Source organism: Paramormyrops kingsleyae, chromosome 19 (genome assembly GCF_048594095.1).
Source record: "Paramormyrops kingsleyae isolate MSU_618 chromosome 19, PKINGS_0.4, whole genome shotgun sequence".
Lineage (NCBI taxonomy): Eukaryota > Metazoa > Chordata > Actinopteri > Osteoglossiformes > Mormyridae > Paramormyrops > Paramormyrops kingsleyae.
In genome coordinates, this window is record NC_132815.1 from 4,347,553 (window position 1) to 4,372,023 (window position 24,471).

The window sequence follows — 24,471 nt, forward strand, 5'->3', positions numbered from 1 at the left end:
TTCCATTTATGGTTTTCCATTTATGAACTGGCTATGGTTTAACTATTTATGAACGCATTACACATTGAACTGCATTTCAAACCTACGAACAGTAAGCAAATTATCTTCTGTGAAACACTGCCGTTCTCAGGAAATTCCACACAGCCTTTACATTGCATGAATGCAGGACCAAGGGATTTAAGCCTAAAAGGTTATTCCATAGCTTCGCAGACACTTTGAATCATATTCTTCTTCTTCTGGAATGATAATATTGCTCCAGAGTTCTAATCAAGACATAATTCAGGCAAAGTAAAATTCCACTCTGACAACAGAATTGTTTAATAAAAGCATTTATTAAAGCATCAAGCTCATAGTACAGATAATCAGCACATCTTGACCAACCAAAGACTAGCAAAAGAATTAACAGCAAAGTTTTCCTTCAGCACATCCTGATATTTCATGCTTCTGCCCATCCTCGTTTGACTTTACTGAAATCTTACCCAGGAAAGCTTTCCTGAAGGATAAAGTGAGAACTGGTAGGTGGGAGACCAACTGGGAAGCTGATTTGTATATTACAAAGCCTCAAAATGAGTGGATTTGTAACCAGCTTACAATACAGTGAACAACTGGTCTAAAGCACTTCAGCCTTGCAGTGGAAAATTGTGAAACTATTACTGTGGATGGGGGTGGAGAAAAAACAAAACAAAACAATCATGTTCAGTATGGTGAGCATATGTACTTACACGTCACTCGCTATTGGCTAGCTGGTGTTAAAATGTTGCAGTGGGCAAACCCAGCAAGGACCATACAGTCCAACCACATGTGGGCAAATGCGCTTTGAGAACCAGATACAGAGAAAGCAGCTCTGAGCTACTTTTTTTGGTCCTCGCTTTAAGTGCAGAATCAAGTGGTCCACTGGTCAGGAAAACGTTAGAAACGTGGCTGTTTTACCACTTAGCGGAATATCCCAGAAGTCATTCATAATTGAAAACTGAAACCTAAACAAAATGCTAACTGCCGAGAGCAGCTCAGAAAAGCAAACGTTCCCTTGTTCCTGTGCTTAAGTCAACCTGCGCTCTCTGCCTGGAGAAGGACGAGTGTACGAGTATCACCTCATAGTCGCTCCGTACGCCAGCCTAGTGATCACAGCTGCGTTTTCACTTAGATTTAATTCTCCCAACTGAAGAAGCTGCGTTCAATTACATCAGACTCCTCCCCCCCCTCCTCCCCGACTTTTTCCTGGGAACAGGTTTCAGTTACCACATGCCCAGTCAAGGTCAGGATGTTTCTGTTTCAACTAAATTACAGCTGCTGAAAGGAGGGAAGGATGAAGCGCATTAAATACAGGGTGAACACAACTGCAGCGCACAACACTGTAGAGAAATACAGTACAAGTCACATGCACTAGAGTCACAGGACCTCCGCCACTGAACAAAGGGCATTGATGCTACTCCAAAAGCTGCAAGTGTCACATTTTGGACCGATTCACTGCAAGCATGTCTGTGTACAGTAAAAAAAAAGAAAAAAAAAAAAATATAATGGCAGTCTATGCAATAGTCGTGTGGAATGATCCGGGATGACCCTGGCATGCCGAGATTGGTGAGCATCCATTGTGTGGTTACCCGTTTCTGGGAGAAACCATGTCATTCACAAAACTGGAGGGGGGGGGGGGTCAGATTCATTATGTCCATTTTAGGTCACACAACATAGTAGGAAAAGCCAGCATTCTGTGGCCACACTACACAGGAACGTTACAAAGCCCCAATACTGGATGTCAAACAGTCAACAAATGACTAGATTGCCTTGAAATATAACCTATAAATTGGCTATAAATAGAACCTACCCGCCCCTGCAGAGCTTAGGCGCAGCCTTAATTTAGCACTTCAGTACCAGGTCAGTATTAGACCCAGACGTGCCGAAGCTAAGCTGGTACCGAGATGCTAGCAGAGGGCCTGAGCTGAATCAGGAAGGCCAGGTTCCAGGAGCTGCTCCATATTACTACTTAGCAGAGCACCCCACTTTGGGTTTATGCCCATCAAAGCCAATTAAAGCCATGCAGGTAAATTACTTCCTGCTTATTTCATCGAGAGGTTACGGTGCTGTGTGTTGATTAATAATACTCACTTGACAAAAACTGGAGGGCTAAAACCTGGAAGTGTAGCAAACTGCCATTTCAAGTATGCCATACTAAAGTGCTTTTTATATTATATACTCAAATGGCATTTTGTACCTGTGTCCACTGAGCACGAGATACCAGAAGGTCAAATGTGGATGAAATGTTATGGGTTTTAGGACGTAGATCGTTCCCTTGCCCTCCCGTCACGGCCGAGCTGCCCACCCACGCCAGCACTTGGTGGGGGAAAAAAAAACACACAGCGCAAGTGTGTGAGGATCATGCGGTCAGAGCAGGTACTCAAAGTGCTTTCCGTTGGCATGGAGACACTTACTTGCGGGGTACGGGCTGGAAAAATTCATGGGCAAGCCTGCTGGCTAGCAGTAGGAGCGTAACCACACAATGCGAGCGTGTTCCCATCTGAGCGTACCAGGGCCCCCACCTAGTGGGCACGGAAGCCCTGTCTGTGAGGGATGCGGGGGGAGACTTGTAGGAAGGGGCCACAATGGTGGGTGCGTGAGGGGGCACCCAAAGGGCGTGTCAAACAGTGCGCGGTTAATTCCTCTACATGCACTTCAATTTTACAGCAAGAGTGGGCTAGCATACCTAAACAGAGAACAGAGCTTTCATGCAGGATATCTAAATCATAGATACAAGAATGCATACAATTCAAACTCGAAGTTAAACTAGGGCCTGTTAACTTGGAACGACGGCAGCAGAGTGACAGAGTGATTCCAACTCGGAGAAAACGGCCCCCGGGGACGAGCCCCCAGCGGTCGCCTTTCTTTTTGCGCTTCTTCATATTTAGCTCTGCTGCTGCTGCTGGCGATTCTTAGCGTAACTGGTAAAGACGAAATTGTAATCATTGAACTGGGCCAACTGGCGGTCGAGGCGCTTGTATCCCTCAAGTTTCTGTGCAGAAGAGAAGACGCTGCGACATTTGGAGCTCTGGAAAGGCGAGAGAGACACGGGTTAGGGTCCGACGCGACAGACTGACACACTAAACCTTTCCCAAGGCACGTGCTGGGGTACGATACCTGGTTAACGAAGAGTGTAGTCACGAATTTCCCCGGCTTGAAGACGTCGACAACTTTCCTAATCAGATCGTCGTAAGAGGTCTGAGACAGGTTAGTTTCGAAGCTAACATAGGAAAACTCGGGCTCTGGAGTGATGTGGATCGTCCAGTAAGTTCCCTGGAGGTACAATGGTGCAAAAAATTTTTTAATTGAACTGCTGCAGTCCTAATCTGATACGGAGAGATAAGCTTGAGGAGCAAAAGCAAAGCAGGTTGACTTACATCAATCTTCATTCCATTCATTGAATAGCCACAGGGGTTGAACATTGTGGCATCAATCACAGAACCTGGTATCAGGTCACGAATCCCACTCATCTGAAGAGATGGATTTACATTTTGTTGACCAAGCAAAGACCGTTTGTCAATTAGCCAAAAGAAACCTTTACCGACATCTATCCCTCTTCATGCACATTTAGAAAAAGATCCTTACACGAGTGACATCATTTGCAGAAACACCATCTTTCATGTAGAACTGGTCCATAATCGCTGGTTCGAGATCACTCATGAGAACTTCAAGGGTCTGATCCGCATGCTTGTTCTCCCATAACTCTGGCAAATCCAGAGTAAACAGGTACCTGCAGCAACAGAAGAGCTTTTCATACCCAAAAGCAGCTGCCCATTTTTGTATCTTCATAATCGATTCACAGATCTAGCAGTCTATACAGGAACTACAAGTGGAACCTTACCAGCAATCAGTGTTCAAGCGGCCCATGCAATACGCTGCTCCATCTAAGGAGAAAAATTTGGGAATAAACATTGTGAAAAACAATCTTGCCATTTCTTACAAAATTAGACCATAGTTCTCCCAAATGACCAAATACTAACTTGGGAATATCTGGCCAAGGAACTCAACTTCCTCCTGGAAGTTCCTGTGTGGGAACTCCTGGTGGGCTGGCTTCATGAAGTTCTTACGGGAATAAAAAAAATTCTGCAGAAATCAAAGTGTGTGTCAGGAAAGTATTTCCTTGTCATGGACCTGAATTTTATGCAGGTGAAAATGCAAGGAATTTAATGAAGCTTCTGCAAAAAAATTAGTAGAAACAGTAAATTACAGCAATGTCCACACTTCCGTCTATGAAAGTCTGAGCCCTGACAATCCTGTCTTGATTCAAACAGCCTGCTATCATGCGAATTCACCGGCATCCGCAAGTCCTGTTTGATCACAACGCTGTTTAAAAGCCAGGACTCATGAATCGCACTCAGAGCCGTTAAATCATTCATACATTTTTTTTTATTTGTTCATACTGTAAATTATACCATACGCATTATGGCCAGGATCTTTCAGCCAAACAAACAAAAAGTCATGACAGGCGGCCTTGGTACCTCGATAGCGTCAAAGCCGCAGTATTCTCTGGCGAGTTCCAGCAGAGGAACCAGTGCTTGCAGTAAGAGGGTAGTTCCACATGTCTTCAAAATGAAACGTCTCTTGGAGACAAACATGCTACTCTCACTGTTGGAAGAGACAGTCAGCATGCTGGCGTCAGACATATAAGGCAGTCATTTCCCCCCCAAACCACGACAGCCCCTTTTAACTAGAGAATATTGCGCGATCTCCAGAAACTACAGCTAGCAATAAGCTTGGATGAAGGATAGTAGACTTTAAAACAAACGCTCTAAATTTGTAGTTAGTTTTAGGAAACACAGAAAGCCAGTTTTAGCACTCTTAAGATCTGCAAACAGAAGAGCAGTCAGGGCAGACCTGCTGGGACGGATCTGAAAGATGTTAAAGAAATCACACTAAGGAAAGCCGTGAGCCATTTTGCAGACAGGAGAGATAATCGGGCACAGTGGGCCGCGAGGCTGTCCAGGCCACCAAAATAAATAAATCAGGCCAAGCCTCAAAAATACAAGTCAGAGCAAGGCATTCTGGGAGACATCCCTGCTTCTGTAAGCTAGAGCCCTAAATGAATTGTGGATTTCCCAGACCAACCTGGTGGATTCCAACATATCCATTTCAGCCCTGACGCAGGAATAGCAAGTTCCCCCAGAGGATACACTATTTCAAACTAAGAGGGACAGCCAGACAGCCTGCCCGAAGATCCCATTATCTACAATGATTCAACAAGGTGTGTACATGCCATATGCCACCAGAGTTCAATGAAGGACAGGTGGATTCATGTTATCCATGCATAACTGGGGAATGGAAGGTAAACTGTTGACATGGTTTCTAAGGGAAAGAGTTCATTGGCTTTTATAGCTGCTGAAAACCAATCCCTACACTCCCCAGCTCAGAAGACTATTTACAAGCAACCCAACAATGTGCATTGGCCTCTACTTTTAGATGAGCCTGTATCCTGGCAGCGCTGGGACTACGTACGGAGATAAGAGCCGCGGCGTCCAAGTCCTGCTTTCTAATCTGCAGAAAGGGGGGGGGGGGGGGATAAGTCAGTAAGCACACCACCCAGGAGACAGAAACGAATGAGGACACTCACCTGAGTATATAAGCTTCCTGCTTGTCAGTTTTTGTCACACTTATGATCAAACAATGCACATTCTCCAGCAGCTTGTCCCACTCAAACCTGGAAACAGAGAGCCGTGGTAAGGAAGCTTTTCAGCACTGTCACAGGAAGAATCTTGCACACATTTAATCTACAGCAGTCTCATGGGCAAACAGCTATGGCAAGAGAAGTTATGTTGACTCAACACCATGCCAGCAACCAAGGCTACATTCATGGTGGGGACAAAATGGTTACTGGTTTCATGGTAAACCACACTAAAATTCAAGACCCAGTGACAGCGTTATGGAGATTTTTTTTTATGTCAATGCACATTTAATGTGGTTTTCAAATGTTTACATACAGTGTTGGCTATTTTAATGCTTATGCAAACAAAAGATGAATACTACTGCTAAAGGTGTGTGTCTAATGTAAAACTTGAAGTGATTTCAGTTTGTGTATCAGTACTTTTTGAACACTCAGCACATTCTAGCAATACCGTGATAATACTGATAACCATGATAATTTTACTCACTATGATCATGATATTTTCATACCGTTTCACCTCTAATTCATGGGAACAACATATGGGTATTAAAACAGTTTGAAGATCTGAAAAAGTAAAAACTTCATAAACAATTATAAAATATTGAGCTGTTCAAATAATCTAAATAAGATGGCTTAAGATTAGCTGCCAAGAAAAAAGCTACATTTCTAGCTTGACTTCACTAAAGAACTCAAAGTCCCTCCACCTAAGGGAGTTAGGTCGATACAATAAAATGTTTAACAGTTAAAGGAGTTTACATGCATGACATACAGGTGGTGAATCTTCACTTATAGGTAAAAAACCATGTGAGTCAGTCTAGCACACCATACAACTGTATATGACAAAGTATTCGCCCCCCTTCCTAATCTCCAATTTTTTGCTTATCCATAACACTTGCATCTGATACGAAGGGCAACCTTAGTAAACAATCATTTGATTTCCTTGAAGGGGGGAAAAAAAAATTTTAAAAATCAATAATTTGATTTCATAATCTTTGGTCAGCTATGGTGTGAATTATAATATGCCTGAAATAGGGTAAGGTGATACATAATGAAGTCCCCTCCCCACAGGTCCATTACACCACAGGTTCTAATCAGAATGAAGCAGCATAGCCCCCTGCATACCCAAAATTAACATGGCTGTCTAGACTGGTGGGAAAATCCCTTTGTATTATTTTTGTCTAACCTGTATGGGGGTGATATGAAACGCTTTTAGCAATTCTGCTCAAAAAAAAAAATGGATGAAAGCATCTCCCTAAGGCACCTGCGTATGCGCCACCCATTCTAATGAGCTGCTACAGGGACGCGTCCCCCCAAGTACAAAGCGAGAACAAGAATCCCAGCAAAGGTGCACACGCCAAAGAAAGCAGCCTACCGGGGGGGGGAGGCAACACAGTTCTAGAGCAGGGTTAATATGAAATGTTGCCTCAGAATACACCCCCCACATTTCCTGACCATGAGAGCCATGAAGGACGCTCCAGAAAGGGTCATGGCAGGGGAAGGAAGTGCACAAAAAGCAGCTCTAAAGCTAGTAATCACTTATCACAGGAGCATGACCAGGCAGCCATGGCCAAACAGGACAGTGGTAGACTGCCAGTTAAGTGCTGGAATCCACAAGCCGCGTTCAGCACCTGGCAGCAGCCATTTATGGCATTAGCAGAGCAAAGAGTCGACTATGTTATGATGAGTCACTGTTTGCCAGGCCCAAAGCACAGGGCGCAATAGCAAGTATCTCAACGGACATGATCGGCTGGTCCCAATTGTAATGCCATCTGGCAGTTGGTTCACACGTGTGGCTTTCCTAGAAAGGACGAGGGACGTCCATCTTTACACATTACTACACTACAGTGGGACATCGCTCCGACGTATGAAGATGCATTTACAAAATGCTGCAGGTTTCAAAAAAGGTCAAACACCCTGCCTCGGTCGATTTGAAATTGTTCAACCATACGGGTAACATTTAAATTTTCATAGAAAGCAAGAGGAACATTATGAAAATTGATACTGGCACAGTTAAAAACGCCATACCGGATAAAAACATTAGGTATGCAGCCAAAACCTACCCACTCACTGTTCAATTATTCATAATCTATTAGAGCAACATCTTACTTCCATTCATCAATTGTTCAAAATGATAAAGCCATTTAGTCTTCACTGCATTTTAACCTCGCCGTTATTTCAAATGTATTCTCAGCTATGGAAGTATGTTTTAATTCATCCATTAACAGAGGTCTTGTGACCCCAACTAGTACACAAACAACTTTCACCTCGACAGAAAACGGATCCGGTGTGAACAATCAACTGTCAGGTCGAAAGTGTTGTAGTAGCAACACTTTAAATGTGTTTTGCAGACGTGCAAATGCCCAACATGGCACCCAGTGTTATTTGAAGTCCTTCTGACATTAGATTCTAACGGTATTCTGTATAGCTCTTGTTCCAAGAGGGAGCTTCAGTGCAGCCGTATGCTTGCGATGTACTTAGCCGTCTCGCTGCCGTTTGTTGACGAAAGCATCTACACGATGGAAATGCTTCAGCTACATTTAACCGCTGAGCTTGCAGCCAAGTGATCTGAATCCACCGTCCTTGTGGACTTATTCGGTCACTGGCAGGACTCCACCCCTCATCCACTGACACGGAGTAGCTAATCCAGTTGAGCTGCAAACAAAATCTTGGCATCATTCGATCAACCGGCCACTCCCATGAAACTCAAGATTCACCTTCCACTGACAGCGAGTTAGGATTCTGATGAGCTGCCAATAAGTGATTAGTAATTCTAGACAGGAGCAACTGGACAAATTCTCAACTTTTGAGAAAACTTCCTGGAAGCATTCAAGCAAACACATTCCCCTTCACATCAAGTCATCAAGATTTATTGGAACATATCGAAAGCCAATCCTAATTTAGGTAACGGCAGAGAGGTTCAATAACGGTAACTGTTCCTGATCTTCCAGTTGATTGCACAATCAAAAACTGCATTGGTTTAGCATTTGACATACTGAAGGAATTCAATATTCGAACATGTTGCAAAAATTAAACTGCAGGGGCAGAGTCCTGTATCACACAGGCAATATCTGTTTACGTAGTGTGGTTACATGCAGTAACTAAAGTGTGGAATTGCTGCATTGATACGGTACCTACGACATGGGGGGGGGGGGGTCAATGGAACGGTTGTAAAGCAGCAATTTGTCAAATGCACGTATCATTTCCTTTCCATATAATGATTAGATGTTGGTGCAGAATTTCAAGAAATAATGCCCCATAATATTTTGGTTATGGTGAATAATTGTTATAGCGATAATATTGCTACTTGTGCCGACAAAGTTCTTTACGCAGCTATTTTGAAGGTTTTTTTTTTTTTTTTTTTTTTTTTTTTTAAAAGGGGGGGGATAAAACTTCAAAACGTTCAGCCAAGTAATAGTCCAGCCATGTTAGATATAGTTTTCCAGAACACACATCGGATTTCAGACAAAATCCTGCAAGCACGGAGTATTTTAATCGAAAAAGCGTAACCGGAGCCCGTTTGGCGAACGGGCGTCACTACGCACACGGCCGCGGCCCCTTTAAGCGCAGCCGCGGTTCTGAGTGTCCTTGCAGCGGAACGGCGGCCACTCGCGGGTGTCGCAACACTAGTTGCGCCCCATTTAGTGGTCGATGGAGTCCGCCAATAGGAGGCGAGGGTGGAGCAAAGAAGATCAAATATCAAGGACTAAAAACGTGACTTCGTTAAGTCTAAATCTAAGCCGCAGGACTGGTCTGCTAGCAAATGAATGAACGTGAATTAAATAATAGTGGGACTACTGACATGGAGCTCTCCGAGTGTCGGGTTAAAATCAGGGCGCAGTACCAATGTGTCAAAGACTAAATCGTCCAAAGGACTGCAGCGCACCTGTGCAAAGACTAACCCGTTATCAGTAATGTCTAGCTACCGTTGAACGCAAGACACGTGGTGCGTCCGATCTCACGGCTAGACCAAGTTTCCGTATTTCGTCTTAACGTCAGCTTACCGTTGCCGGCCCTCTTCATAAAAGTAATAAATCGCCCAAGTGTGCGCGCAGAAAAGCCGCCGCAGTGCTCGTAAATCCGAAGGACCGGCGGCCGATGCGGCACTTCCTGCTGCTCACAGGCTGCGCGGAGGGACGGGGAGCCCCTGCGCCGCCGAACCACATGCCTGGGCCCCGCGCGTCACGCAGACCAGCCAGCGGAAAATTACCGGAGACCATCCGCAGATTCTTACCCACCACGTTAATCCAAAGTCACCCGACAGCAAAGGGAATCATAGTGGCGAGAAATCTGCCAAAGAAAAGCAGCGTTATTTGACGTTAGATAAGCGGCTGGCCGACGACCAAGCGCTGCGCATTAGCACTGCCCTGGCCATCTTAACTCACTAGCTACGCAGGTCCATGCAGAGACATGACGAATGAGTATTAAGGACCCGATTGTGCTTCGGCGCACACCATTTACCAAGTCCTCCCTCCCCCAAAACGGTCGCATTTAGCACACTACTACCGATTTCATTTCATTTTATCGTGATCACTAATCACCAGCCACACATTTCATTGCTAGTCAGAAATAAATGAATGAATGAGCTTTGGGGTGGGGATGTCTGACGGCCGTGTTATTATTAATAGGCACAAATAAACATCATCCAATTAATTGGCGTCGACTTCCACACCATATTTGGCAAAGGCCCATACAAACCACCGCTATCTAGGAATGGTGGCCGAATAATACCGCCAGGAAGATCGCAAACCTACGAGAATAGGCGACTAGAATGTCTGGCCAAGGCTGCATAGTTCAATGACACTCAATTCTGAAAAGGCCCAACACACCTCGCTACGGATGTAGTCAAAGGAGTTTGAAACCGATTTTAGAGGATACTAACCTTGGGATGGTACGAAGGTCCCCGGTTCCTTTGGTCTCATCTTCTCGGGAGAACCACACCTCCAACAGCTTCTCGGTCCCCTCGAAGAAGTGTGCACCGTTCTCTTCCATCGTGAGACAACAGACACCAACAACAGAAATCACACGTTGCTTATTTTCAACTTAATTAATCCTTCCTTGATAGTTAAGTTAATATTTCAGTACAGTCCTTTAGCAGTCCAGGTATAGCTTTCTTGGGTTTACCGTCTTCCCTTTTGCAGAGAATACCGTAAAGCGAGCGCTAGCTAATATCGCCGGCCATACTGTGTAAAGCCGAGTTGCAAGGAAGAGCGAAGGATTTTTAACAGTCACCAAGAAGCCAGTCTCCAATTTTACACCAATCACATATCCAGACAGTTACAATGAACAGTCCGATTGGCTATTGCAATTGTCAATAATTTCAAAGAGGGGCGTGACACCTACTCGTCATTTTTTTTTCAGGGAATGGCCGAAGAAGCCTGACTCGCTCTACTAGTGATATAAATTATTCGTGTATTAAGTATATCCCATAAAACTTGCATGCGGTACGGACTGTCTGTTGCTATGTGTAAACCAGCGATTAATAATTTCACGAGTTAAATTGATTTTCAACAATGTAATATTAAACATTAAATATTTGATAACCAGTAGTTGAAAACTAAAAAAAACAACTATTTATCAGCTACGTTTCAGAGATAATATAGAGCATAGAAATCAGAAATACTAGGCATTTTATTTATTGTGGTTTCATGTATCTGAGGTTTCGGTTTTCGTGAATCAGTTTTTTAGCTATTACATTAAGAACTTTCTTGCTACAGTGGAGTGATGGTAATAATTAAAATGATATATTTGATTCTGCACAATTAATGCACCTGTAATGGAAAAAAAATGCAAATCGATATCACGTGTATTTGTATTGCTATTAAATTGGGTAGAGAAAATGTCATTTATTCGTCTTGCAGTTAATTAAACAAAAATATTTCATAAACAGCTACTGCTTAATTAAAATTCTAATGTGATTTTCCGTTATTTGGTTGTGGCGCAAAACACGCACAAAGCGCCAAAGTGCATGCATACGTCATTATTTTTCTACGGCTAGTTTGCGAACAATGTTACTTATAAATATTGTTGAATGAAACCATGAAATGTTCGTCAAAATTTTAATTTATGCGCAAAATCGCCGAAGACTTGCGAAAAAAAAATCGAATGATTAATGATAAACTTGCATTTTCAGCCCACACGTAAAAAAATCCAAGATATGAAGTACGTATACCCGCATTGTTTTTTGTATTTTAGTGCATGTTACTACGCAAGTGCGTTAACCGCAGAGCGGTGTGAGGATTGTAGTTTAATGAGCTGGGGTCGGGCCTTTTGGCGGCGCCGAGCTGGTTGTCAAAAACTACCGACCCCAGAATGCCTTGCGGGGCAATCAGAAACGTCAACGAGCCAGTGAACATTGAGCGGAGCAGACCAAAATCCCAAACAAGGAAATGGTGGGGGAATAAAACGATCAGATTATTTAATTAATGCATGTAATAATTAATATTTTATTTTATTGTAAATTAAGAAATATTTATGGGTAACAATGGATTACGACTTCAAAACAAAGCTCGCGGCGGAAAGAGAGAAAGTAGAAGATCTGTTTGAATATGAAGGTTGCAAAGTGGGTCGAGGCACCTACGGTCATGTTTATAAAGCTAAGCGCAAAGACGGGTAAGAGAATCTGAAAGCGTTATTGTTATTACTCGAACACGGACATTTTTGTGATCATATGTTCACTAGCGAATTAGGCATAGAAACGGTTCGATTTGCCCCGTACTCTCCCTGTGACTGTTTTGTTTTCATGCACGCAAGCACTCACTTAGCTAGCAATAACGATCCTCCCCCAAAACAGAGTGATGATGTTTATTTTTGTCAGCCTGGGCAAGGGCAGAGGGTTACTGTATGTAGCAAGCTATTTAGCAACTTAGAGGTTTAATGTTGGCATTCAGCACTTTTCGCGCAAAGTAGTTGTGCCGTTACCTCGTCAGACAGCAATCATTCTGCTGGCAAATCAAAGCTTTGAATGTAGAATAGCGATGCATCAGAAGGAAGACGTCAAAAACCAGTAACGGTATTAAGAATCAGCAAGCCAGATGTTGCAGATGCCGTGATACACGCGATGAATTGACAATGGTGGTCAAACTTCATCAGAAGATAAACAATGTAGTATCGATACACAGCTAGGTTTTAAATATAACATGGGATAGTATTTTTTATTCATTAACTTGTAGATAACCAATGGTCATTCAATGCTAGGAAATACAGTTCATGTGTTAAATCCTTTTGGGCCACTGTCATTCGTAACTGTTCAACTGTAGAGATTGTTTTAATCCTGTAGCTGTTGGTTATGCTTCAGGAACGATTTTGCCTGTTACTTTGGTGGGTTTTAGGATGTTATACTGATTAACAATTTCGATCATTTGTTTTAAATGTAAAGAAAACATTGACATTCCACAGCAATGAGAGCTACAGTCAATTGATGCTTATTTTTGCTTCTGTGATGACAGATGTGGGACTCCTGATGGTCAGATGACTTGCTAATAATGATTTATCTTCCTACCAATTTCATATTTTAATCAGATAAAGTACATACTTGGATTTAATATATTTTGCAGGGGAGTTTTCATTTTAAGTTGATGAATCAAATAACATTGGACATAGGTAATACTGTAAGAGTCATAAAATAAACCTGTTTAGCTAAATGTTTGTCACTTCTCTTTTTTCTAACACACAAGGGTTTTTGTCTGCCCAGTTTGCTGAATTGCCAAACCCAAAGCAGGTTGTTTTTTTCTTGCAGAGAGACTTTGAGGGGAAAAAATCTGTGACAGGAAGGGAGCTGCTTATGGCATTTGCATATAACAAGTTTGGTTTCAGCAATCGACTGCATGAAAGTTCATACAGGCTGGCGTTTCACTGCATGTTGTATGTATGTGACAAATAAATCTCTTGACTCTTGACACTAAAGATCTTAATTTCCTCACAGCTTTGGTAGTTTTAGGTTCAGATTGTTTTGCAAAAATCCAGTTTTTGCTGTTTCAAGTAGACTATAGCCGTTTGTGTCTTTATATTTACATGTTTAGGTTTGTTTTTTTTGCTTGCATGTAAGCATGCTTTATATTTTTAGGGAAGGTAACAAGGCTTGATGCTAATGACAGGTTGAGTAACCTAATCCCACTATAGTTTTTAAGGTGCATTCGGTTACTTTCTTTTTTATTTCTCAGTAATAATAATAAATATTATTATATATAAATATTATTATTAAATACAAATAAAGTATAATACAAGAATAATATAAATACCACATTTGCAGAAAGTGACAATGTTTCATCAAATTTTTGTCTAAAATAAGATGATTTAAAATGAGTGTAGGATGAGAATGTTGTACTTCATCAGAACTCAAGTGGGAGTTCGAACTAGATTTTATCTACTATTTTATAAACTTTCAGAAACTGCCACCAAACTTTTACTCACTCATTTTGATTGTTCGTTTTCATTGTGGTTTGTCTGTAAAACCTCTAGGGCAGGGGTCACCAACATGGTGCCCCCCGCCGGGCACCAGGACGCCCCCAAGGACCACGAGTCACCCGCGGACCTGTTCTAAAAATAGCACAACTCACCAGTGAGCAGCGTCTAAAATTTAATTTTATCCTGTTTCTATTCATCTTTAATTACATTTGTATTTATATAAATTTGAAAATAACATCTAAAAATAAGCATTTAAAACATGTTTATTATACACAAAGTTTCATAAAACCATAAACGTGATCAGTGTCTTCACATACATGAGTAATAATTTATGTAATAATATATAACTAAAGGTAAATGAGCAAATTTGTTATTTAAGAAGAGTGCATCAAACTGGTAGCCCTTCATATGGCTCAGTACTGGTGAAGTAGCTCTCAGTTTCAAAAAGGTTGGTGACCCCTGGTCTAGGGATTATTTGAAAAGTGATGTAGTAATTGCACATTGGTCATTAAAGTCTGATCAAGTGGAGTACTTTTTTTTTAACTGCAGTAAAATGTGAAAATGTTGTGAAATACTTTGAAGGGTTGTTAGTCACCGTTTCTGTTAAACCTTAGTGTACAATAATTTTAAGCAGTCAATTTAAATTTAATGAAAATATTGAAATTCATCAGAAATGAGAGGTACAGTAAACCGATGCTTGTCTATGCCTCTCTGATGATGCGCGTGGGACTCCTGCTGGTCAGCTGACCTGCTAATAATGATTTACTTTCCTCCCAATTTTCATATTTTAATCAGACAAAATATGTACTTTTATTTAATATATTTTGTGGTGGAGTTTTAGTTTTAAGTTAATGAATTAAATAACTTTGGCCATAGGTAATAAGCCTTAGTCACTGTTCCAGCAGGACCTTGATGTCAGGCAATTTTTCTGCTGAAGACGACACCTATCGACATATAATAATCCAGTGGATATTAAAATGTAGAATATGGATTCCTTGTGCATATATGAAATCATTTGCTTATTTTAGCATGGAGAAATTTAGCAGCCTCTGGAAGATAAGGCACCATGTGTAAAATAATATTGAAGGGAGGTCACAGGAAATCAGAGCGACACGGGGAAAACTTTGTTTTTATTCAGTTTTTGAGGTTAAATGAGTAGCAGTGGTGATAATTTGAGTCTGTAATTGCGGGGTTAGGGTTCAGTGAGCCTGGGGGAGCAAGCTGTAGGATTCTGCTGCACACACTGGCACACAGCTGAATGCCAATCCCCCATGGCAGATATAATTCAGTGTGCCCATTATGTGGCCCATGACCTAAAGAAGAGACGTGTTCGTTGCTCAGGAGATAGTGACAGTTGTGGGGAGAGCGCTGGCTTAATTAAAAATTTTGCTGTCTCTTTGTATTTCATGGTGCCTTTCTTCTCGTCAGTTATTTCAGATATTTCTGTTCGGAACATCACAGCAAGCCGCTCTGTTCACGCGCTATCCTCCACCGACAGAGTTTTGAGTTTCTGAGTGTCATTCCACTTTCAGTCCCCGCTGCAGTGCCTGTCGATCTTTACTCCTGATATGAGAAATAGCTTTGCTACTCTCCTCTAGCACGGCAGCATAAGGGCCGTGCTGCCTTCTGCAGAGCTGAGCACCTCCGAAACTATCGTTTTAAGTGCTAAGGAAGTGAAGCTTAAAATGAACTCATCCCTGTGCAGAATAATCTACCTTTATGCTATCTAACTACGGCAGGCTTTTCATGTGCATCTGTCAACATAAACCTTGTTATGCCAAGGTCCTAAGCTGTCCTCAGAGCTAAAATAAAAGCACTCTTAAATTGTATTGACTTCTTTTCAGTTTGAAGGTGAAAAATAGCTCAGATCTAGTGTGCGTTGTGCTACGTTGGCAGTATGATAGTGAGCTCTACTTTGCTTGGTCCTGGTCCTGTGTGTAAAGAAGGGTGGTGGTGTAGATAATGTCACCAGTTCTTAGGGGGTGAGGGAGTGGGCGGGCTCTCTTGGGCTTCCCTGCAACTCCGCACTCCTGTGGCTGAGAGAAAAGGCCATTGGCAGGTGCCAGGGACCGGCTCCGCTGTGATTGTCTGTGATTGTCGCGCGGAGACCGGCCCGGCCATGGGCTGCACACAGGCCCACGTTCACACGGGGCAGCGATTGTATGTTTGTTGTGAAGCACAAGTTTCAGTTTTGATCTGTCTGTGTCAGTGTTTCCCAATCCGGGTCTCAGGGATCCACAGTCGTTCCACGTTTTTGCTACCAGCAGCTGGGAGGGAGCAAAAACCTGGACTGTCTGTAGGTCCCGGAGGACCGGATTGGGAAACACTGATCGTTTCGACTTCCAAATATTCCTGTTTCCTATGTTTATTATTATTATTATTATTTTAATTTTGTTCAAAAACTTCACTTTTTTGAATTCCTAAACTAAGAATATTTAGCCACCATGTAATTAACTGTTAAAATGAATTCAACAGCCAGTGATCAGAGGCTGTAATTTATTCTCTTTAAATAGTGTCTCCAAAGTGAAACAGGACAGATAGTTAGTGAAGATGTGCATCGTTCCAAGCCAGACTTCCTTCACTACAGATGACTGAAAAGACAAAGTGTTTGTTGATAAAAATGTTTATCTCTCCCCTCACTTGTTTCATATCTCTGCAGGAAAGACGAGAAGGAGTATGCACTGAAACAAATAGAAGGTACCGGAATATCGATGTCTGCGTGCAGGGAGATCGCGGTGAGTGGACATACTGGACACGAATATCGACATGGGTCCTTGGCCAATGGGTTTTACTCCTCATGGCCGATGTCAAAGGTCATCCATTTTGGGGTCAGAGGTCAGAGCCTTAAGGGCCATTGACGGTTTCAGTTATCAGCCAGCCAGTAACTAAATAAAACAGATTCTGGCAGCCATCCAGGGATATGCATACCATGATTAGCAGGTTGACAATCTATATATGGATTTATTGAATTTCTCCTCTTCTTCTCTAACAAAGTTGGTGACTGCAGATTTTTAAGTGAATAAAGCTGGTTTTTGCTTTATGGGTGCTTTGCTTGCAATCAACATGCAAATAGAGAAGACATTATGGGATTACCAGTCAGAGTTGAGTGATAGGTAGTGCGTGAGAGCCGTTCAGCATTCAGTTACATGAAGTCATGCTAAGAGCTAAGCAGCCTGTCTTCCATGCTACCTCTACGACCCCCTTCTTAAAATCACTTAAAAAATGCAGGTGGGTACAATACACTTTTATTGTTGCTGTCAGTGTTTCCGACTTCCCAAACAATGGGGGGTGGATTTCCTGCAACACTAAACATTTCAATGGCCCTTGTTGTAATTTCAGTCGGCATTTAAATTTTAATTCTCGACTTATCGTTCTGAGTATCACGTACGCTGCACGGAGGTGAGTATCGGTCATCCCCCCCCCCCCTCCCGCTAGCCACTCTGCGCTAGGCATAAATTGAGGGATGAAGCCAGTCCTGGTCGCAGTTCTTGCCGCACGTGTTCTTACAGCTGCGTTGAGATGATGCATGGCAGGTGCGAATTTGCACGCAAAGCCATGTGAGGATGGAATGGCCCCGACTTGGATTTCAGTCAAGTTCTGGGAATCATTAAAAATGAAATTGGGGCAGCTCCTGGTTAGCCTTGTGGTATTATTTATTTGTGTGTTTGTTTGTTTGTTTGTGTGTTTGCTTGTTTGTTTGTTTTTACCACCTGACATGGGCAGCCCCCTGGACATGGAGTTTATTTTGTGGTGCCCCTTGGTCTGGTCTTGTGAAGACGAACATTGTAGGCGCTCAGATCTGAACGGGTCTGCATTCCATTACAGCCTTTCAGATATCTGTAGCTGTGGTAGGAACCATGTCACAAGGTCAGCCTCGTTACCATGGCGACCAGTGACCGTGTTTGACGTATAACCGTGCCACCTCATTGGCTCTCCCATGCATTCTTAACATCTCATTTAAAAAAAAAACACACAAAAAATGCCACAAATTCCTTGAGTAGTTCCTGGCAGTGTGTCTCTTGACTGATTTACATGTGAGAAGGGGCTAAGGACATAGACTGGGTACTGGCCTTCATATCTGGGGCCAGAGAGTACGAACGCCGTAAATTAAAACAGACTTACACCAGGTTGGTGCCTTTAGATCTAAAACTAGCTGTTAGGGGCAACATCATGTCTGCTTCACTGTGTCCAAACTATGTCCTGCCTTAGGAAAAAAAAAAGAATTTTAAAATGTTGATGCCACATTCGAAAGGGAACACAGTTGAACAACAACAGTTGCCTACTTTGCGAATAAGGATTTCAAAATAGACTTATGGACCTGGTGCATGTGAAACTGGGTGTGACTCTGCATGGAATTGCTTGCAACATAACATTTTTAGCTACGTGTTACTTTAAAATGAAAATTGTTGTGGTAAATTACCATTGGCTGACACACAGGGGCAAAAGTTTCATTGGTATAATGGTTGCGGCCGACCTTTGACCCAGTGGAATGTGTTGGGCTGTTTTTAGCAACTCAGAACTGAACTGAAATACCTGACATGGAGGAGAAGAGGCAGCGACGGGACAGCGAGGTTATGCAAAGAGAAACGGCCAGTTGTGTTCATTACAGCGGAAAGGGAGGGCAGCTGTGTTGAAAACGATGGTTCTTGCTGATTGGGAAAGCCTTTGGTCCGATGCTTGACCACAAACCTTTTTGTGTTTCGTGAATGGGCAGATGTAGTCAGGGAGGCTGCATGGAGGCTTCTGGGCTCGAGGCACGGCACAGGCAGAGGGCTGCTGACGTCACTTCCGGGCAGCTGACGTCACTTCCGGGCAGCTGACGTCACTTCCGGGCAGCTGACGTCACTTCCGGGCAGCTGACGTCACTTCCGGGCAGCTGATGTCACTTCCGGGCAGCTGGATCGATAGGGGCTCTCCCATTGTACAGAGAGCCAGGTGTTTCATCTGGGTTCAGCTCTGCTAGCTCGGCTGATTGGCAGTTGTGCCCCCCCCCCCCCCGGCATGTGGGTTTGCCTGTCTCATGTTCTGGTGACATGAAGGGGACGTTGTCCTTGAAAGAATAAATGATGTCACAGTTTGCAGGGCATTAATCCTAGGCTGTGTTACCAAACTAAATGCCTGATTACACAGCGGCTAACGAGACACTAAGGGTAGAATCCTGTGCTCCTGAATGACTAAAATGGTTTCGGTTTTTATCTGTCATATGTACATATCTTTTGGAGCGCGAGCTGGCCAGGGATACACTCCTAACATCCGTTGTCTAGTTGTGGTAACCGTTACTGTTTCCTAAACGACACAAATACAGAGCATTCCCAATTTACCACTGGATTCCGTTCCAACAAACAGGTCACATGTGGAATCGGCCGAATGTTGGAATAGGGTAATCGCACTGACTTGCGGGTATGAAACTGAGTGCCGCGTGATACACTGAACTGGTTACTCTGTCGTATAGTACAGTACTTTCCCACAGCAACTATTGTACAACACACAAAGCGCACTCGATAGCTGCCTGGTGCATGGCCACCCAAAATTTATTTATTTATCTTTACAAACATTTAGTAAATAAAAATAAAAAATTCTGTCGTAGGTGCAAGTCAGTGTATGTCGCATAGGTTGTAAGTCTGTACATTTTGAGCTTACTAAAAGTTCTAATGTAAATGGAAACATTATACATATTTTAGGAAGTTACACATATCTGACAATTTTAAAGGCCTAGGATCTAGAGTTTGGAGAAGTTGTAATTATTTTATTGTTCCTCATTTGAAGTGTTTAACAGTACATTTCCGCCAATGAATGTAAGAGCACCACCTTTTATGAGAGACTCTCCCCTCGTGTCCCACCACCCTGAGACGGACGTGTGGCGTCAAACTCACCGCTTTCTACTAAGGAACATTTTGGGAAATCTCATGAGAGCCACTTATGACCGTGTGCCTGTTTTCTTTCCTCTCAAGTAGATGTCGAGCTTAATTTTAGGTTGCAGTTGCGATACTTGCTTACCAACCTTAATGGTATTTAGGAGTTGGAATGCAGAGCTGGTGCCCAGTGATGGAGTGTGTTACCCTTTGCCAGTGTGCCCACTGCCTCGTGCCCGGTAATTCCTGGAATGACCTTCAGGATCACAGTGACCGTGTACTGGACAAACAGCTATGGACGCCTGTAATACGCTGCTCATTGGGAGCATAACAACTATGACAAATAGGGATGAGGCAGAGTTCTGTTCATAAGATAAGATAAAACTTTCTTCATTTCAAGGGAAATTATTGTGCCAAGAGAACTCCCACCATGCACGATTAAAACAACAAACAGAGCTTAAAAACACCGAATAAAACAGTACAATATAATGCAAAAATGCAATATAATGTACTATAAAATAAATAATACAGAATTTGCAGAATAATGCTAATCTGTCAGTAATGCAAGCGTTTGAATCTGAAAAGAAAATTCAGTGCAGACAGTGCAAAATCAAAACAACAGATTTCTTCCGGTGGCGTAGCATAGCTTTCAGCAACTTGACCATTATATTTCCCTGTTCTTATTGTACTCAAATAATGGCACTGCATCACTAAATGCCGAGAGTTTGTCATGTCAGTTTAAATGTATTTATTGAAATATTTCTTTAGTAGTTGATAAAGGGGGAAAAGTATTGGATTGGTGTCAGCAGGCACTCAAAATCCTAATATCAGGATCAGACCCCAGGGTTTCCTGTCAAACCTGCCGATGTGATGGTTTATTTATTTACTTGATACTAAATATTAGTCTCACCATCCAGCATGTTTCTCTGCGTGGGATAGGATTCGGGTCATTCATTGTTGCACCACATTGATGGGTTCTACGTCGTGTTCGATCGTGGCTGCTTTTAGATTTATGCCTTTGCACACGGATACCTGTTTGACACTGTCCACCCGTTGCAGGGCACGGTAGTTTCCACTGGGAGCATCGCGGTCGATATTCAGGCATCCTGGCCGGTCGGCATAGGGCTGGCAGAGAGCTGACGTGAAGACAGGCTCTCTGCAGCTTCAGCGGGGAGAGAGACCCGCATAATTGAATCCCGTGGACGGAAATATTAAATATAATTGCTGTGGCGTAATCCCAGAGGTTCTGCTGCAGGAGGAGGTAGAGAGGGTGTGGAACACGGCAGAGTCCCCTAGGATTACGGATATAAAAAATTTCGGAAGGATTTGTGTTCCGTCACCAAACACACACTCCTCGAAATGCTATTATGTGAATATGGACAAATTAGTTTTTCAGACACGACTGAATCCTCCCTGCGTGTGTTTAAAGCCCTGTATCACTGAGCAGGGTTAGCGTGGTGATGTGTCACAGTTAGGGTACGAGGGCCGCAGTGTCAGACCTGCACTTTATCCCAGTGTAACCTTCACTCTTCAAGGTTTGTTTTTGTGTGTCCAGGAGTATAAGTTTCATTGTACTGTGTGCTTCCAATAGACCATAATGCCAAGTGAATGCAGCAACCCACAATAACGATAACAGTAACTTGCTACTTTTATTGTAGCTGTCATTGGACATGTAAATAACTATTAAAAATGTCGCCTTCTGACAGGATGAAGCTCTCCACAGAAAATTATAGCTCAGCCCTGCTGCATTTACAGCTCAGCATTTACGTGTACAGAAATCTGGGGAATAAGGTGTAATGTGTCTGAAAAGTAGGAGCATTTTATGTCAGTTACCCCTGAGGGTTCATCAAAATCTTGTGGTCCGAGTGCAAATCCATTCTGTATCGTCCGCTGTAAGGGTGCAAGGCAGCTGTGTTGAGCGACGGGAGTTGTTTTTGTTACACCCTGCCCTTCTGCGGCAGCATGTTACGTGCACATGTTAGACTGCTATGCCCGGCTAATGTCGCCACCAACCCTCCGCAGCGCTTAGCGAATCCTGTGCTGAACAGCTGCCTACAAAGGCAGATGGAGAGCCGCCGTCCTGGACCTGACTCGTCCTGAAGTTTTTCATATAACAATAAACAAAGATGAACAAATATTCCTGGTTAGCTGTTGCTGGACTCAAACAAGCACAGGAAAACGGTGTCAGCGGCCGACTTGTTTAGATGTCGGTTATCCGTCGACGGCTTCTGGGGCTACCGGTGAACACGAGCCGATCCTGTTCCCACCTGCCACCCCGTCGATGATTCTGTGAATTTCTCAGTTAAAGAGAAAGAGACTGTAAAGAATCCAGAGCCAAAACTGTGTGGACCCTCATCCTGTTGTTGACATGTGAAAGAGCTGATATATTAGTATGTTTAAAACAGGTTTTGTTCTTCAACGGGAAGAATTTCCTCATCTCTATCCAAGTGGTTGTCACCCTAATGGAAACCGGCTTCTGGAAAGAGTCCCCCAGCAGAGTCGATGTTGGTGTCTCACATTGGACGCATGGGTGGTGGCTGCAGGCCCAGAGAATCACTACAGAAGCCAGTTTCACTCGCATTCTCTCTAAAGCGCTCTGTCCAACAGAACAACGGCCTCTTTGTACTGCGGTCCAACCCGTCGCAGACGTCCTCGCTCACTGTGCTCCGAGTTGAACGCATGCACATAGCCTCCCATGTGTTATTGCTTTAGCACGCTAAGATACTTGCTAGAACTCCCTGGCCTTTCCTCCACCAGCATGTCTCAAGACATTTCCAAAGCCAAGATAAAGTGGCTGATAAGTTTCCGGCTTCACAGGTCACCTGCTTAAGGACAAGCGGAATCTAATCTTTGTTAGCATTGCCTTGGCATTGGCTGTTTGCAGTTGACTGTGATTGTTTTTCCCGCTGGCGTTCTAGGTGATGTTCGAGAGAGTCCTGCACACAAACCTTATGGAAGAGAACAGTTTTGTATTATTTTCTCTTAACATTTCAGACGCTGGATAGTCGATGGGCTGACGGCTCCTTTGAGGGACAGTGTGTGGCTTAGCGGGTTAGGCTCTGTGCCAGTAATCTGAAGGTTGCCGCGGTGATCCCAAGGTTGCCGTGGTGATCCCAAGCTTGCCTGTGATTGGAAGGTCCGGCCTTGGCAGAATCACACCTCCGTTGAGCAAGGCCCTTATTAACCCCCCAAAATGCCCCTGGACACCAGGCACATGGCCTGACCCTGTGCTCAGACCCCAAGCTTCACTCTCAAACCGTTTACATGTTATATTAAGGAGAGCATGATGGGATGCATGGAACAAAACACTCCAGTGTAGCTATACTTGTGAAAATGGCTAAATAATTGTTATTTTATCACCAGAGCTTTCAAGCTCCATTCAGTGTTCAGGCCAGGAACCTTTGGCATAGCCGGCAGGGTTTAGCAAATAGATGGATTCGTCCTGCAGTGACGGCAAGCAGTAACCTGAACTGGTCCTCTCCCCCGCTGTCGAGGTGTCATAACATGTTAATATGTTTTATCCCCCCCCCCATACGGGTAGCGTGGGATGTGGTCGTATGCAGTCAACTGGTTCCCGCTGCCAGGTGATGAATGAGCCAAACAGGGTATCTGTAAGCGAGTGGGGGGATGTACGTCTTCTCGCACAAGTAAGCAAATGTTCAGACCCGGACACCAGTTCCTGGTCCGCGGCTCCGTGCTGCTGCATTTGGTGACTTTGTTTTGTGAGGATTCTGCATCATTTACCAGATGCCGGTTGTTTCGGTGTCCTGGGACTCTTGTGTCGGCAGGCAGGTCTGGGAACCAAACAGCAAATTATTCATTTTTACTGCTGCCTTTCAATGCTATTCTTAGTTAGGGATACGAAACGAAGACGTGGCTCATCGCCTTGCCTTCAGAAAGATCCCCATATCACAGTGTTTCTCAGTCTGGGCCTTTTGACCCCCAAGACGGTTCACATTATTGCTTCCCTTCAGCTCCTAGTGAATGTGGACTTGTGTGGCAGGGAGCTGAGAGGGAGCAAAAACGTGGACTGGCTGCCGGTCCCAGAGGACCGGGTTGGGAAGCACTGCCTTGTCAGATCTGAGGCTGTGATTGTTCCTAACGCTCACTGTGGTCCCTGTGGCCTCCCTGGATCCTCAGTCCACCCTAATCCATCCCCTTGGGCACCAGCCTCGCACCTTATATTTGCTGCTGTATTTACTCTGGAATTCACTAACATTAACAATAGCTTTTGTTCAAGTGGAATGAACCCCGGTTCGTAGAGGGACAGACCTTGACTTGAAACACAATTGTCATTATGCCTTATTTCCCCTGGTGGAGGACCAGATTGTCCGCTGCTGGCTGACGTGTAGGACGAGTTGGCCTTTGGAATGGGGGGGGGGGTAGAATCACTTTGCCTTAACTTCCATGTTGCAAAAATTAAGACGCTAGGTAACATGGCAGGGGTTTACGTCTGTTCTCCGTTAAATGCCCTGAGAGTAACAACACCCAGCTGTTAATGGTGGCCGGGGGAGGGGGTCACTGCAGTATGGTGTGAGTTCTCCCTTCGGCGGCCAAGAAATCCCG

General features: G+C 43.6%; 2 protein-coding genes across 7 annotated transcripts in view; one reads left to right on the forward strand and one right to left on the reverse strand.

Annotated features, from left to right (window-relative positions):
- Positions 1-313: 313 nt before the first annotated feature.
- On the reverse strand, positions 314-10,858 carry amd1 (adenosylmethionine decarboxylase 1). 4 transcript variants are annotated; one of them, XM_023810215.2, is made up of 10 exons: positions 10,530-10,858; positions 5,600-5,686; positions 5,485-5,523; positions 4,491-4,617; positions 3,993-4,095; positions 3,854-3,896; positions 3,598-3,742; positions 3,390-3,482; positions 3,130-3,285; positions 314-3,040 (listed from the first exon to the last, which is right to left on the reverse strand). In XM_023810215.2, exons 1-10 carry the CDS (start codon positions 10,637-10,639, stop codon positions 2,897-2,899), a joined length of 1,047 nt encoding a protein of 348 aa, XP_023665983.1. In that variant the 5' UTR covers positions 10,640-10,858; the 3' UTR covers positions 314-2,896. The 4 variants fall into 4 exon arrangements, with proteins under 4 accessions (XP_023665983.1, XP_072558621.1, XP_023665984.1 ...); XM_072702520.1 differs by lacking the exon at positions 10,530-10,858 and adding an exon at positions 9,652-9,842; XM_023810216.2 differs by lacking the exon at positions 5,485-5,523 and having other exon boundaries at positions 10,530-10,856.
- Positions 10,859-11,991: 1,133 nt separating this feature from the next.
- The window catches only part of cdk19 (cyclin dependent kinase 19), a 43,890-nt gene continuing 31,410 nt past the window's right edge, over positions 11,992-24,471 (forward strand). For 2 of the 3 annotated variants that reach the window (XM_023810228.2, XM_023810227.2), the window contains exons 1-2: positions 11,992-12,259; positions 16,713-16,788. In XM_023810228.2, coding sequence (XP_023665996.1) covers positions 12,132-12,259; positions 16,713-16,788 — 204 coding nt within the window. In that variant the 5' untranslated portion in view covers positions 11,992-12,131. The remainder of the gene's footprint in view (positions 12,260-16,712; positions 16,789-24,471) is intronic. The other variant, XM_023810229.2, reaches the window with a different exon arrangement.

Coding starts and splice junctions, on each gene's coding strand:
- amd1 (XM_023810215.2), bottom strand. CDS start 10,639: ATGGAAGAGAACGGTGCACACTTCTTCGAGGGGACCGAGAAGCTGTTG. Junction 4,618..5,484: donor ACGCCGCGGCTCTTATCTCC/GTACGTAGTCCC, acceptor CTCTTCCAACAG/TGAGAGTAGCATGTTTGTCT. Junction 3,483..3,597: donor CTGCAAATGATGTCACTCGT/GTAAGGATCTTT, acceptor CCATCTCTTCAG/ATGAGTGGGATTCGTGACCT.